This window comes from Staurois parvus, unplaced genomic scaffold (assembly GCF_062004578.1).
Source record: "Staurois parvus isolate SC_StPar_1 unplaced genomic scaffold, SC_StPar_1.0 ptg000839l, whole genome shotgun sequence".
In the NCBI taxonomy this organism is placed as follows: domain Eukaryota; kingdom Metazoa; phylum Chordata; class Amphibia; order Anura; family Ranidae; genus Staurois; species Staurois parvus.
The window spans coordinates 3,591,082-3,608,824 of record NW_028318635.1 but is presented as its reverse complement, the minus strand read 5'-3'; the positions used below and the strand labels follow the sequence as shown (position 1 = coordinate 3,608,824).

Below are 17,743 nucleotides of genomic sequence, written 5' to 3'. Positions count from 1 at the left end.
CTGCTCCTGGATGCAATGGCAGTTGTTTTTTTTCCTGCCTCTAAACTCTCCTGCCACTAAACGTTGCTAAAAGTCTGTGTGTGCATGGGCACCTAGGCTAACAAGGAGGGATGTTTGGAAGCAGGAAAAAAAACACCTGCCGCCCCTAAAAGCGGCAGTACAAATGTTCTGTGTGCATGAGGTCTTAAAGCGGAACTGGAGCACAATACTAAATCTTAGAATGCTGAGTCCTGCCGGCCTCAAACTGTTATGGAGGTCTGGTCAGCAAAATTTCTTTCCAGCAGAGGTCCGAATCTTAGCGTTATACCACACCACGGTCCCCCCCATACATTATCGTCTTCAGCGTACTTTTCACATTGTGGTCACATCACAGTTCCCTCTTTACAGCAGTCCTAGTGTCCTCAGTTCCCCTTCACATCACAGCCCCTCTTTACATTGCTGTGCCATTTACATCACAGTGCCTCTTAACACAACACAGTGCCTCTAACACAACACAGTGCCTCTAACACAACACATTGCCTCTAACACAACACATTGCCTCTAACACAACACAGTGCCTCTTACACAACACAGTGCCTCTAACACAGTGCAGTGCCTCTAACACAACACAGCACCTCTTAACACAACACAGTGTCTCTAACACAACACAGTGTCTCTAACACAACACGGCACCTCTTAACACAACACAGTGCCTCTAACACAACACAGTGTCTCTAACACAACACAGCACCCCTTAACACAACACAGTGCCTCTAACACAACACAGCACCCCTTAACACAACACAGTGCCTCTAACACAACACAGCACCCCTTAACACAACACAGTGCCTCTAACACAACACAGCATCTCTTAACACAACACAGTGCCTCTAACACAACACAGCACTCCTTAACACAACACAGTGCCTCTAACACAACACAGCACCCCTTAACACAACACAGTGCCTCTAACACAACACAGCATCTCTTAACACAACACAGTGCCTCTAACACAACACAGCATCTCTTAACACAACACAGTGCTTCTAACACAACACAGCACTCCTTAACACAACACAGTGCCTCTAACACAACACAGCATCTCTTAACACAACACAGTGCCTCTAACACAACACAGCACCCCTTAACACAACACAGTGCCTCTAACACAACACAGCACTCCTTAACACAACACAGTGCCTCTAACACAACACAGCATCTCTTAACACAACACAGTGCCTCTAACACAACACAGCATCTCTTAACACAACACAGTGCCTCTAACACAACGCAGTGCCTCTAACACAACACAGCACCTCTTAACAGAACACAGTGCCTCTAACACAACACAGTGCCTCTAACACAACACAGCACCTCTTAACACAGTGCCTCTAACACAACACAGTGCTTCTAACACAACACAGCACCCCTTAACACAACACAGTGCCTCTAACACAACACAGCACCCCTTAACACAACACAGTGCTTTTAACACAACACAGTGCCTCTAACACAACACAGTGTCTCTAAAACAGCACCTCTTAGCACAACACAGTGCCTCTATACACAACACAGTGCCTCTAACACAACACAGCACCCCTTAACACAACACAGTGCCTCTAACACAACACAGTGCCTCTAACACAACGCAGTGCCTCTAACACAACACAGCACCTCTTGACACAACACAGTGTCTCTAACACAACACAGCACTCCTTAACACAACACAGTGCCTCTAACACAACACAGCACCCCTTAACACAACACAGTGCCTCTAACACAACACAGCATCTCTTAACACAACACAGTGCCTCTAACACTAAACAGCACCTCTTAACACAACACAGTGCCTCTAACACAACACAACACCCCTTAACACAACACAGTGCCTCTAACACAACACAGCACCTCTTAACACAACACAGTGCCTCTAACACTAAACAGCACCTCTTAACACAACACAGTGCCTCTAACACAACACAGCACCCCTTAACACAACACAGTGCCTCTAACACAACACAGCACCCCTTAACACAACACAGTGCCTCTAACACAACACAGCACCCCTTAACACAACACAGTGCATTTAACACAACACAGCACCCCTTAACACAACACAGTGCCTCTAACACAACACAGTGCCTCTAACACAGCACCTCTTAGCACAACACAGTGCCTCTATACACAACACAGTGCCTCTAACACAACACAGCGCCCCTTAACACAACATAGTGCCTCTAACACAACACAGCACCCCTTAACACAACACAGTGCCTCTAACACAACACAGCACTCCTTAACACAACACAGTGCCTCTAACACAACACAGCACCCCTTAACACAACACAGTGCCTCTAACACAACACAGCACTCCTTAACACAACACAGTGCCTCTAACACAACACAGCACCCCTTAACACAACACAGTGCCTCTAACACAACACAGCATCTCTTAACACAACACAGTGCCTCTAACACAACGCAGTGCCTCTAACACAACACAGCACCTCTTAACAGAACACAGTGCCTCTAACACAACACAGTGCCTCTAACACAACACAGCACCTCTTAACACAGTGCCTCTAACACAACACAGTGCTTCTAACACAACACAGCACCCCTTAACACAACACAGTGCCTCTAACACAACACAGCACCCCTTAACACAACACAGTGCTTTTAACACAACACAGTGCCTCTAACACAACACAGTGTCTCTAAAACAGCACCTCTTAGCACAACACAGTGCCTCTATACACAACACAGTGCCTCTAACACAACACAGCACCCCTTAACACAACACAGTGCCTCTAACACAACACAGTGCCTCTAACACAACGCAGTGCCTCTAACACAACACAGCACCTCTTGACACAACACAGTGTCTCTAACACAACACAGCACTCCTTAACACAACACAGTGCCTCTAACACAACACAGCACCCCTTAACACAACACAGTGCCTCTAACACAACACAGCATCTCTTAACACAACACAGTGCCTCTAACACTAAACAGCACCTCTTAACACAACACAGTGCCTCTAACACAACACAACACCCCTTAACACAACACAGTGCCTCTAACACAACACAGCACCTCTTAACACAACACAGTGCCTCTAACACTAAACAGCACCTCTTAACACAACACAGTGCCTCTAACACAACACAGCACCCCTTAACACAACACAGTGCCTCTAACACAACACAGCACCCCTTAACACAACACAGTGCCTCTAACACAACACAGCACCCCTTAACACAACACAGTGCCTTTAACACAACACAGCACCCCTTAACACAACACAGTGCCTCTAACACAACACAGTGCCTCTAACACAGCACCTCTTAGCACAACACAGTGCCTCTATACACAACACAGTGCCTCTAACACAACACAGCGCCCCTTAACACAACATAGTGCCTCTAACACAACACAGCACCCCTTAACACAACACAGTGCCTCTAACACAACACAGCACTCCTTAACACAACACAGTGCCTCTAACACAACACAGCACCCCTTAACACAACACAGTGCCTCTAACACAACACAGCACTCCTTAACACAACACAGTGCCTCTAACACAACACAGCACCCCTTAACACAACACAGTGCCTCTAACACAACACAGCATCTCTTAACACAACACAGTGCCTCTAACACTAAACAGCACCTCTTAACACAACACAGTGCCTCTAACACAACACAACACCCCTTAACACAACACAGTGCCTCTAACACAACACAGCACCTCTTAACACAACACAGTGCCTCTAACACTAAACAGCACCTCTTAACACAACACAGTGCCTCTAACACAACACAGCACCCCTTAACACAACACAGTGCCTCTAACACAACACAGCACCCCTTAACACAACACAGTGCCTCTAACACAACACAGCACCCCTTAACACAACACAGTGCATTTAACACAACACAGCACCCCTTAACACAACACAGTGCCTCTAACACAACACAGTGCCTCTAACACAGCACCTCTTAGCACAACACAGTGCCTCTATACACAACACAGTGCCTCTAACACAACACAGCGCCCCTTAACACAACATAGTGCCTCTAACACAACACAGCACCCCTTAACACAACACAGTGCCTCTAACACAACACAGCACTCCTTAACACAACACAGTGCCTCTAACACAACACAGCACCCCTTAACACAACACAGTGCCTCTAACACAACACAGCACTCCTTAACACAACACAGTGCCTCTAACACAACACAGCACCCCTTAACACAACACAGTGCCTCTAACACAACACAGCATCTCTTAACACAACACAGTGCCTCTAACACAACGCAGTGCCTCTAACACAACACAGCACCTCTTAACAGAACACAGTGCCTCTAACACAACACAGTGCCTCTAACACAACACAGCACCTCTTAACACAGTGCCTCTAACACAACACAGTGCTTCTAACACAACACAGCACCCCTTAACACAACACAGTGCCTCTAACACAACACAGCACCCCTTAACACAACACAGTGCTTTTAACACAACACAGTGCCTCTAACACAACACAGTGTCTCTAAAACAGCACCTCTTAGCACAACACAGTGCCTCTATACACAACACAGTGCCTCTAACACAACACAGCACCCCTTAACACAACACAGTGCCTCTAACACAACACAGTGCCTCTAACACAACGCAGTGCCTCTAACACAACACAGCACCTCTTGACACAACACAGTGTCTCTAACACAACACAGCACTCCTTAACACAACACAGTGCCTCTAACACAACACAGCACCCCTTAACACAACACAGTGCCTCTAACACAACACAGCATCTCTTAACACAACACAGTGCCTCTAACACTAAACAGCACCTCTTAACACAACACAGTGCCTCTAACACAACACAACACCCCTTAACACAACACAGTGCCTCTAACACAACACAGCACCTCTTAACACAACACAGTGCCTCTAACACTAAACAGCACCTCTTAACACAACACAGTGCCTCTAACACAACACAGCACCCCTTAACACAACACAGTGCCTCTAACACAACACAGCACCCCTTAACACAACACAGTGCCTCTAACACAACACAGCACCCCTTAACACAACACAGTGCCTTTAACACAACACAGCACCCCTTAACACAACACAGTGCCTCTAACACAACACAGTGCCTCTAACACAGCACCTCTTAGCACAACACAGTGCCTCTATACACAACACAGTGCCTCTAACACAACACAGCGCCCCTTAACACAACATAGTGCCTCTAACACAACACAGCACCCCTTAACACAACACAGTGCCTCTAACACAACACAGCACTCCTTAACACAACACAGTGCCTCTAACACAACACAGCACCCCTTAACACAACACAGTGCCTCTAACACAACACAGCACTCCTTAACACAACACAGTGCCTCTAACACAACACAGCACCCCTTAACACAACACAGTGCCTCTAACACAACACAGCATCTCTTAACACAACACAGTGCCTCTAACACTAAACAGCACCTCTTAACACAACACAGTGCCTCTAACACAACACAACACCCCTTAACACAACACAGTGCCTCTAACACAACACAGCACCTCTTAACACAACACAGTGCCTCTAACACTAAACAGCACCTCTTAACACAACACAGTGCCTCTAACACAACACAGCACCCCTTAACACAACACAGTGCCTCTAACACAACACAGCACCCCTTAACACAACACAGTGCCTCTAACACAACACAGCACCCCTTAACACAACACAGTGCCTTTAACACAACACAGCACCCCTTAACACAACACAGTGCCTCTAACACAACACAGTGCCTCTAACACAGCACCTCTTAGCACAACACAGTGCCTCTATACACAACACAGTGCCTCTAACACAACACAGCGCCCCTTAACACAACATAGTGCCTCTAACACAACACAGCACCCCTTAACACAACACAGTGCCTCTAACACAACACAGCACCCCTTATCACAACATAGCACCTCTTAACAAAACACAGAGCCCCTTAACATAACACAGTGCCCCTAATACAGCATAGAGCCCCTCTTAATGCAAGCCTCCCCCTGCACAGTCTTATGGTACCTTTGGCAGAGCAGAGGCACTAATCCTTTTGAGGTGTACTCTTTCGGGCCTTCAGCCTGCCACCGATGTCATCCTTACAGCGGGCGGGAGTGGGAGGAGCTGCATATCAGGACTGAGGGGTGGGAGCTGCCCAAGTTATTATGTTAAGGAGCGGATGATTACCCGACTTGTTAATATAAAAAGACTCCTGCTCTCTGTTCTGATCTGCAGAGAGGACACCCAGCCATGGCAGTGGCATGGCCAAAATCTGGACAGGACTATGACTCAGTCCGGTTCTGGACCGTGGTCCGCCATTTAGAGGCTGCTGCCATAAAGAGTTCCTTTTCCCCTAGAACAATTGGCTACTGTTTGTGATACTTTATTTGCACTAACATCCAGATTTTCAGGACAAACTTTCAGGGTATACGCCATTTTTCAAGGTCCAAGCAGTACCCCAAAAGCTTGTCCTGAAAATGTGGATGTTAGTGCAAATAAAAAAGAAATCGCAGACAGTACTCAGTTCTTTGTAGCAAGTGCACTAATATGGCTACGGTTTTGTTTTCACTAAAACATCCTGGACACACATGATGCAAGAGAGAATATAGAAATTTTATTGCTGGGAAACCTAGATAGAATCTCTTATGGGATATTTCTGAGTGTCAGTGACTCTGTACACCACCCCACCCAACACGCAGAGCGCCTTACTGTGGTATATAGATGCCGGGTGTAGTGTCAGCATTTTGCATTTATCAGGACGAACCCCAAATATTTTTGCAGCACTTCTTTAAAGTGGAATTAAACTCCTATACTCTACAGCCAAGAAAGCTGCCATCTTGGCCTCTACTCAATCTGCAGTTGCCATGGTGTTGCACATGTGATCAGTTGTGACACCAGTCATTTGGTGACTTGACAGATCAGTTGAGGTCAAAAGTAAATGTGATGATTATCCATCATAGCATGCCTTGAATATAACTGTTTTGGGAAACCATTAAATTGATGGTTTTAGTTTGGCGTTAATAACTGAGAAAAGCTACTAAAAGTAGTTACATTAGTAAAATCATTTCAAAGACATTTGTATGTGTGACCATAACTCCCCTAGTCTACTAAAATTCTCTTAGAGCAGTTAGCAAAGAAAAAAAGGGATGACAAAAAATAGACAAATCCTAATTTATTCTGTAGCTGTAACTGATGAATAAAGGGGTGGAGTAGTCATGACTTCACAGGCCAGGAGAAGATGTACCCTCTGCATTCCCTGTCATTACTTTCTATTGTGGATGTCCATTGAAGTGCTAACAAGTACACAGATAATTGTGCATGCCTCTTTGCTAATAGCTAATGATAATATTTTTTTTCTGTCTTTTCATTATTTGTCAATTGACAATTATCCTAAAGGACCACTAGACCTTAGTTGTAATTTTAAGCTAAATAAGAGTTAAAGTAAGACCGTTATATTTTTCCCTATTATTTAGCTTTGGTCAGAGCCTGACGCTTCAGCTTGATTGTTGGGGAATAGAGGCAACTGAAGGGCAGTCAGATTTCAGGTGACCTCTGACCCCAACCATTCCAGCTGAAGTGGCAGGCCTAGAGAAAGTAGAGCTAAATATCCATTAGCATTAGACTGAATATTATTAATAATAAACCGAATATTTGGGTTTTTGCATAAACCCAGTTTTGACACAAACCCAGGAAGGTTAGGAAGATGAATAAAATGGGAAGATACTTAAGCTAGATGTCTACTTTTAATGACTTCTGTCTACCCTGCTTTCCACTAAGTAGCTTTTATTTATTTTAATAATTTCTGTTATGTGGCCCATGAATTCTATTTAAAGAATTTTAATTCACATTAAATGAACCCATTTCTTCCAAAATAACTTGAATGAAGTGTGTGCAGCCTTAACTTGCACTAACCATTATCCAGAGAATTAGGTGGCTTCAAAGTTGGTCCTTAAGTATGATGGCCAGCTTAAATGATAGTCAGTAATTTGGCATATGAGGTGACAGGGGCCCACATCTTTGCTTTCTCAGATCAATTAATGCATTTTAGGATGCTTAGAATTTGGATCTCCTGGGGTGAAAATAATCCAGTTCTTGAAGGATTCTTGCTGGACCTCGCATTATGACTTACCCTAAGCCTCAGTTCACACTGGATCCGACTTTGAAATCGTGCAGCTTCACTTGAAGTCACACGATTTTACATTCTGATGGCAGTGAGACTTCAGGTGCGACTTGATTAACATCTGTGTGACTTCATGCACAGATGTCCATGAAAGTTGCACTCAAAATTGGCAAAAGTAGTGCAGGACCCACTTTTCTGAAGTCGGAGTTGCACTAATTAGAAAGGTTCCATTGCCGATCATTGGATACGATTTGTCATGCAATTTGAACAGTCAAATCGAATGATAGTTTGCATCAGTGTGAACCAGGGCTAAAGACCACTTAATTTGTTTTTGTGCTTGTTTTTCATCTGTTTGACAGAAAACCTGTGCCTGGCACATCATAGATTGTGATGTTTCTCCCCTCAGTTTCCCATAGCTCTTACAAATGCTACCTAGCAAAATACACATATCTGCATTCATTTTTTGCAGTTGTTTTATTGCTTCAGAAAGATTGAATCTGAAAATAATAACATAAGCCTGTGTTGATGGGCCTTTTTCACATCAAAACCGCTTCTCTTCCCATACTAGTCTATCGGAATGCAAAGCAGCTTGAAGTATGTCAAATGCAGGTCAGATGATGGTCAGCTGTAGGATAAATGTAACTGTCAAAACAATAAGCAACATTTACCAGTTGACTCTGGCCCAAAACCCATCATCACAGGCCATAAATGGATCCCTGGTGTACAGAGATATGAGGAAACTGAGGTGGAAAAGGTCTCATTTACATACACTATGTTGCCAAAAGTAGTGGGACACCTGCCTTTACACATACATGAACTTTAATGACATCCCAGTCTTACTCCATAGGGTTCTATATTGAGTTTCTTCACAGAACTAGAGCTTTCTTTTGGTGGTATTTAATCACCACTGGGGTTTTTATTTTTTGCTGAATTAACAAAAAAAGGCAGAAAATTTGGGGGAAAAAAAACACGTTTTTCTTTGTTTCTGTTATAAAAGATTGCAAATAAATGATTGTTCTCCATACATTTAGGCCAAGATGTATTCTACTACATGTCTTTGGTGAAAATAACCCAAATTAGTATCTATTATTTAGTCTGTAGAAAAGTCATAGAGTTCACAAACTATGGGATATATCTGAAAATTGATCAATCCTGAAGTACTGATGGCCAGTCTAATTTTTTGAGATCCAAGAATGTCAGAACAGTACAGATATCACCCAAATTACCCCTTTTTGCAAAGTAGACAGTCTGACGCATTTCATAACAGGCATGGCGAGTTTTTTGAAGTTGTAATTTTTTTGTCATAATTTTTCGGAAAATTAAGAAATTAGAAAAATAATTTTCACTATTTTTTTTTACACACTGTCACCAGTGCAGTACAGCGTCATCATATAACTGGCATGGCTGTGATCTGACTGGTGACAGTACGAAAAAAAAAGATAATTTTTTTCAATTTTTTTATTATTTTTAATTCTTTATTAAATTTTTTCTCTTTTTTTAAGATTTTTTTTTTCATATCGCACTATGACCAAAGTAGTATAATGTTACCATAGTAACATTGCAATACTTTGGGGAAGTGATCAGTATTTTTTTTTTTTTTACACAATATGCTTATAGCAAAGAATTACTTTGCTATAAGCAAGCATTTGCCTGAATGAAATCGATTCATTCAGGGGGTTTTTTTTGTGATTAGCTGTGATTTGGCCACAGCTAATCACATGACACAAATGGGCTGTGATTGGCCCAGCTTGTGCAGTACCATGTTGGCCCTATTGCCAGTACCATGTGATCGCTGTGACCATTCACAGCTAGACACACTTGTATACAATGGATGGCATGAAAGGAAGCCATCCATTGTATACAACTGTCATGTGACCTGCTGTGATTGGTCACAGCAGGTCACATGGTACTGGCAGCAGGGCTGTTACACAGATCTGTCATCGGCCATGTCCGAGGTACATGGCCGGTAACAGATCTCGCCACAGCGCGGCCCTGTGGGAATGCGCAATGCGCGTTCTGGAAAGGACACCATAAGGTGTCCACCCAGAGGGACGAGCTGTTCGCTCGGCCATCTGGCTATAGGCTGGGCAGCAACTGGTTAAGGATAGGTTCACACCTAAGCAGTTTGCGTTTGATCCGTTTCTGCATTGCGTTTTGCGGTGTGTTTTGCACCTGCATTTTTTGCTGCGGTTTTCTTTTTTTTTTCCTTGTTGCTAGGTAGATTTAAAATGCATTAAAAAAAATCAGAAAAGCAGCAAAAATGCACTACATGCAGCATTTCCATTGAAGTCTATAGAACCAAAAATGCAACTGTTTGCTTTAAAAATGTCCCTGACCCTTTCCAAAAACGCACCAAGTGCAAGTGAAAACGAGGAGATGTGAACGTGTCCCATAGGAAATCATGTTAAATGGACTGTAGTGTGTTTCTGCAAAATGCAAAACATTGCAGAAAATGCTTAGGTGTGAATCTGGGGTTAAGGAAGCCTGTGCTGAAAGAATCTGACATTGCCTACCCCCTTCTGAACCTGGTATCTGATTGTATCTGGGTTTAGTGCTTTCTGAATCACTGACCTTTAAAAAACCATGCATTAAGTGAAGCTGGAAAAAAAATCTGAAATCCTGATCTGCAAATTTGTGCCAATATAGTACAATACAACCTTTGAGTCAACATAATAGTTAGGAAACTAACATATGTAAAAGAGAGTTCAGCAAAGGCATTTTGTTTATTTTCCCAGTACAGGTTGCCCTTTACCTGCATTGGGGTTCAGTTACGGGAATGTTGGATGCCTGTCCCCTCTGCACACTGAAGTTCCATTTCCTGACCCCTACGTCACTACTATGTCCTGTAGTGATGTATAGATCCTCAGATGAAATCATAGGGGACAGGATGAGGTGAGCCATTCAACACACCTGTGAATAGTTCTGATGTGGAGACCTCCTGGATAGGGTGACAACACAGATGACTACTGCCCATGATACGGTTTTGTTTGCACTAGCAATTACAATTTTAAGACAAGTTTTTGTGGCATTACCCCCTTCTTCTAAGGTCCGAGCATTACCAATACAGCAAGATTTTGCAGAAAACCTTTGTCAATTAGTACAATTTTTGGTAGATGCTGAAGATTCAAACCTCCCTGGCTGCAGACCAAAATCTTGGGGTCTACCAAGACCCATCCTGGGCAATGTAGCTGTTGGAAGATTGTGCACCAGCAAACACTGCTTTGGTGCTGAACTGTGATTTAGATTGTATTGTGTGCTTTACATTTCAGGGTTCATAGACCCTTAGATCAGTGGTTCTCAACCTTCCTAATGCCGCAACCCTTTAATACAGTTCCTCATGTTGAGGTGACCCCCAACAATAAAATTATTTGCGTTGCTACTTCATAACTGCAGCAGCTCTTCTCATTCCCGCTATACAAGGTGTCACACTTCCCCCATCCCCACCACACAGAGCAGCCAGCTCTCTTCACACACAGCCTGCTCTCACCTCCACACCGCCGCCATCTTGGATACACTCTTCCCTATCCTCAACCCAGTCCCCAGCTAGCCGACTTCCTGACAGAGGACACGCCCAATCTGTGGATGTCAAAACTTCTTCATTGGCGCTTCCCATTGACAGGTCACCTCGTCTGGTTGGTCAAGTTCTAGTTTAATCCCGACAACCCCTGCCTCACATTTACAGCTGGGGATGATGTCGCCGCTCAGCGATGATTGGGGGAGCAGTGCAGACAATAGGTGGGGCAGATGTTGTGGGAGATGATAGACTGGGGCAGAGGGGTCAGGTGTCATCACTGCTGACTGTTCTCTTACTCGTATGTGGGCGTATCTGCATGTGGGCGGACCCGTCTGGAGACGGATAGAGGAGCGATGTCTCATTTCCTAAGACCATCGGAAATATGTGTTTTCCGATGGTCTTAGGCGACCCCTGTGAAAGGGTCGTTCGACCCCCAAAGGGGTCGCAACCCACAGGTTGAGAACCGCTGCCTTAGATGTTCATAGAGGAACAGGTGTGTCACGATGTCTGCCCATCCTTCCTCGCACCAGGATTTTCCATAGTCTCACCTCTTACTGGGCTTCCATATGGATATTTCACATTTCTAGTAATGTTCTATGGAGAAAAGGGAATGATCAATGTCTTGTCACAATAAGATATTCAAAAATATTGGATAATTGTGGAGACAAAAAAAACTTAGATAGGATTTTCTTTTAATTTCACTACACCATAGTTTTTCTCTGTTACATGTTCCTACACACTGAATAAAACGTGTCTTTCAAAGAAACCTTTTATATTCCATATATTTGAATGAATTTCTTAGTTCCCATGGCAACACTGCCACAGAAGCTGCTGGTAGCCTTAGCAGTACAATTTCTGAAACATTTAGCTTTTTTCATACTTTTCAAAGGTGTTCCTCTTATATGCTGAAACATGTAGTATGAACATATGATTACATTGCAGTTCAATCTTAAAGGAAATATATGAACAACAACCATTTTTCTGCTAGAAAGCAGCTAGTGTGGCAGCTCTGATTACAGTGTGTCCCAAACTCTGTTTTCTGTCACAGTACAGGGAGAACAAAGGCTCCTTAAAAGCCTTTCAGACCTGGTACGCCTCTTGAGAAAAACAGCTGCCTTCAATTTTTTTTTCTTTTAGTAAGTTTTTGTTATGAAGAAAAAAGAAAGCCGTAATCGCTGAATTATGGAAGTCAAGATACAAAATTTAGAAAACAATTAATGATTAGAGTTTTTAGATGTTCTATATTTTACCTAGGGTTGCACCGATACTGTTTTTTTTACCGGAGAGCACAAGTACTGATATTTTCAGTGAAGAACTCAGCGATACCAAGTACCGATACGTTTGCGGTGCGATCTGAGCCCATACAAAATGAATGAGCTCAAATTGCACTGCAAAGAATTGCTTGCAATTTAAACAGGAATGCAGTGCAATTCCTGTCCAAATCAGATGGCTTCCCGCAATGCTACTAGTAAACCCAAGCTGAAGACACTATGACAAGCCTGGGTTCACACAGGAGCAGTGGGGGAAACTGCATGTGATTTGGTTTCAGGTATTGAAGCAATTGCACCAGTACAAGTACTGGTGCAAATAATTAGGATTGGTGTCAGTACGAACCCTACGAACCCTAGTTTTAACTTTTTAAAATTGTACAACATGAATACCAAAAGTAGTATATATGTATATATATATATATATACATATACACACTCACACACAATATTGCCAAACGTATTGGGACACCCCTCCAAATTACTGGATTCAGGTGTTCCAATCACCTCCATGACCAGACCACAGGTGTATAAAATCAAGCACCTAGGCATGCAGACTACTTCTACAAACATTTGAGAAAGAATGAGTCGCTGTCAGGAGCTCAGTGAATTCATGCGTGGTACCGCGATAGGTTGCCACCTGTGCAAGAAGTCCATCCGTGAAATTTCCTTTCTACTAAATATTCCATGGTGAACTGTTAGTGGTATTATAACAAAGTGGAAGCAACTGGGAACAACAGCAACTCAGCCAAGAAATGGGAGGCCATGCAAAATGACAAAGCAGGGTCAGCACATGCTGAAGCGCAGAAGTTGCCAACTGTCTGCAGAGTCAATAGTTAAGACCTCCAAACTTCATGTGGCCTTCAGATTAGCACAACAACACTGCGTAAAGAGCTTAATAGAATGGATTTCCATGGCCGAGCAGCTGCATCCAAGCCTTACATTACCAAGTGAAATGCAAAGCGTTGGATGCAATGGTGTAAAGCACGCCACCACTGGACTCTAGAGCAGTGTAGACATGTTCTCTGGAGTGATGAATCATGCTTCTCTGGCAATCTGAGGGATGTGTCTGGGTTTGGCGGTTGCCAAGAGAACAGTACTTGCTTGACTGCATTGTGCCAAGTGTAAAGTTTGATGGAGGGGGGATTATGGTGTGAGGTTGTTTTTCAGGGGTTAGACTTGGCCCTTAGTTTCAGTGAAAAGAACTCTTAAGACATCAGCATACCAAGATATTTTGGACAATTTCATGCTACTAACTTTGTGGCAACAGTGTGCCCCTTGCTGTTCCAACATGACTGCGCAACAGTGCACAAATCAAGGTCCTTGAAGACATGGATGAGCGAGTTTGAGATGGAGGAACTTGACTGGTCTGCACAGAGTCCTGACCTCAACCTGATAGAACATCTTTGGGATGAATTCGGGCGGCATATATCACAGGTGTGCTCAATGTTAAATCTTGACATGTTTGGTATCTATTTACTCAACAAATATCGGGGGCAATTCACAAAGTGGTATCTTACCACATCCAAGTATGCAGTAAGGTACCGCACAGCGTTTTTCCAAAAAAGTTGGCATTCACTAAAAACATATTCACTAGAAAACATGTGGTAATGTAGTGAGTCATCAGCTGTCAGCAGGTTCCCTGCTGTGCAGAGTGACTGGTCTTGTGTCCGCCTCCCTATAGTTGTTTTGTGGGCAGCCCATAGTGGCAGGACTTGCTAGATTTCACCCTACTCTCTGTACAGACTGTGTAGCACAGGGCTGATGTCCCTACTACATTTCCAGGTAATATCTGGCCTTGCATTGACATTTGATGTACTCCTTTTGTCGCTATTGACAAATATATTTTAATTAAAGTTTTTGTGCACAGAGTTCAAATTTAAGAATATCAAAGCAATTAGGTTTGAATGACAATACTGTTTTTGCACAGGAAACATGAAGAACACTGCAGAATAGATGGTTGGATAATACTGATGTCCAGGACAGAATGAGTAATTATAGTTAAAAATAAATATCAGATAAATACAAAATACTAAATGTTGACCTTGTGTCTTTACAGGCTCCCCTCTTCATAAACAAGGTTCTACATCATCTGTTGGTGCAGAAAAAACTGGATCAAAAATCACTGAAGTGGGCGATGAGTTCCTAGGAGATTATGTGGTTGGCGAACGTGTGTGGGTCAATGGAGTTAAGCCTGGAGTAGTACAGTATTTAGGAGAAACCCAGTTTGCCCCAGGCCAGTGGGCAGGTGTGGTTCTTGATGACCCAGTAGGAAAAAATGATGGATCTGTTGGTGGAGTGCGCTACTTTGAATGTCCGTCACTGCAAGGAATATTTACAAGACCATCCAAATTGACTCGCCAGCCTGTGGCAGATGGTGGAGGAAGTGATTCACATTCAGTGGAATCTTTGACAACGCAAAATTTGTCTTTGCATTCTGGAACTGCCACACCACCCTTAACCACTCGAATTGTGCCATTACGAGAAAGTGTGCTGAACAGCACTATGAAAACAGGAAATGAATCTGGATCCAACCTTTCGGACAGTGGGTCAGTGAAAAAGGGGGACAAGGATCTACGGCTTGGAGACCGTGTTCTGGTGAGTCTGTCAGACAGTTTCCTTGGAAGACTGATAATCTACACTTGTATATATGCCTTTGGTTTTTGATGAATGTTATTTACTGTAGTTTTATTTATTTTATTCTCCCAATCACCCAAAGTTTTCTTTTTTTAACAGCTATATGGAAGTTGCATGTGAATTCCAGAATGTAGCCTGCAAGGTGTACGGGGAAACACTAAAGTTGGTTTATTTACTAAGGAAATGAATGGGCACTCTTAGTAAATAAGATGAAGCTGTGATCACTTAAATCCTTTAATCACATGCAAATCCATTTTTTGAAATTTCCTTTGAACATGATTTGATATTTATATTGGACACAGGTTTATTTACTAAAGCTGGTTCAGAATATTGTGCACTTCTGCCTGGAAACCAATCAGGTTCCAGGTTTTATTGCTAAAGCCTAATTGAACAAGCTGAGGTTAGAAGCTGATTGGTTACCATGCACAGGTGCATGAGGTTCTGAGTGAGCCAGCTTTAGTAAATCTCCCCCACAGTCTCAACTTCTTTTCTCTCATTCTCTACACTGTGTGAACAACTATTATTTATTAAATGACCCTGTGGTTGCTCTACTTGTTCAGTGGTAGACAAAGGTATTATGGAAGCCATGTTTTGGGTTACTTTAATTAAAAATGTTGTTTTACAAAAAATGTTATCTATCTATCTATCTATCTATCTATCTATCTATCTATCTATCTATCTATCTATCTATCTATCTTGTATTCAACTTTTTACACATGGACAATAAATACATGGCAAAGCTATTCACACCAATATGGTTTGGCCATAGAAGTAAACATGGATAGGGTAAGACTGGTTGCTAATTGCCCTGCGTTGTCTCAGGACCAAGAAGTATCTGAGCATGTTCTGAATAGGATTGGATCAGTATTATGTCACTGTAGCACACTGGCTTCTGGAATGCAGTTTTGTGTAGGGGATTTGTGCTGCTTATCTTGTGATATTACCCTCTGTGAAAGACATTCATGAAGGATACACTGTCACAACTCCCTTCCATAATTACAGTGTACTGCTAGTGAACAATGAAATATATCTCCACCTTGTATATTATTATACAGGATTTATATAGCACAAACAGTTTGCTCAGCTCTTTACAATATAAAGGGAGACAATACAGCAACGATACAGTTCAATACAAGAGGGTTAGGAGGGCCCTGCTCCTTGGAGCTTACAATATAATAGAGAGGGGCTGGTGGTACAAACGGTAATAACTGTGGGGGATGAACTGATAGGAGAAATAGAAGATTCTGTTATTAGCTGAAGGCAGGATAGGTTTTCCTGAAGAGATAGGCTTTCAGAGATCACCTAAAAGTGGGCAGAGTAGGCGATAGTCCAATAGATTGGGGTAGAAAGTTCCAGAGGATTGGGGAGGCTCTGGAGAAGTCCTGGAGACAAGCATGGGAGGAGGAGACAAGGGAGCTAGAGAGCAGGAGGTTGTGGGAGGAGCGGAGAGGACAGTTTGGGTGATATTTGGAGACAGGATTGGTGATATAATTTGGGGCAGAGTCATAAATGGCTTTATATGTTATTGTTAATGTTTTGAATTTTATTTGTTGGGCAATGGGAAGCCAGTGGAGGGATTGGCAGAGAGGGATGGCAGATATGGAATGGTTAGTAAGGTGGATGAGTCTGGCAGCAGCATTCATGATAGACTGAAAAGGGGATATCCTTCGATTAGGTAGGCCAATGTGGAGGGAGTTGCAATAGTCAAGGCGAGAGATAACAAGGGAGTGAATAAGTATATACACTATATTGCCAAAAGTATTGGAACACCTGCCTTTCACACACATGAACTTTAATGGCATCCCAGTCTCAATCCCTAGGGTTCATTATTGAGTTGTTAAAATAGGAAATCCTCCTGCGCTCAACTATGAGATTCCCTAATAAGCCAGCTGCTGTCACCTATTCCCTATACCCCAGGATGTGCAAAAATGAAACAAAAAATGGTGAAGCGCTATGCAAATGCAATAAATTAATAAATAAGTGTATGTACACACAATTATGTGAATAAATATATATACATAAATATACAAATTAATAATAAATAATTACAACGTGAGACTCCAATCCTTGAAACAATATAAAGTGACACGTGCTCAAAACAGCAACACACTGTGTAAAATCAAGTGCCTGGTCTGCCAA

At 42.8% G+C, this 17,743-nt stretch overlaps 1 protein-coding gene across 2 annotated transcripts in view; it reads left to right on the top strand.

The window, feature by feature from the left end:
- Window positions 1–17,743, top strand: part of CLIP2 (CAP-Gly domain containing linker protein 2) — a 210,310-nt gene that overhangs the window by 91,300 nt on the left and 101,267 nt on the right. For both annotated transcript variants that reach the window (XM_089655396.1, XM_089655395.1), the window contains exon 3: window positions 15,027–15,565. In XM_089655396.1, the coding sequence (XP_089511522.1) occupies window positions 15,027–15,565 (539 nt within the window). The remainder of the gene's footprint in view (window positions 1–15,026; window positions 15,566–17,743) is intronic.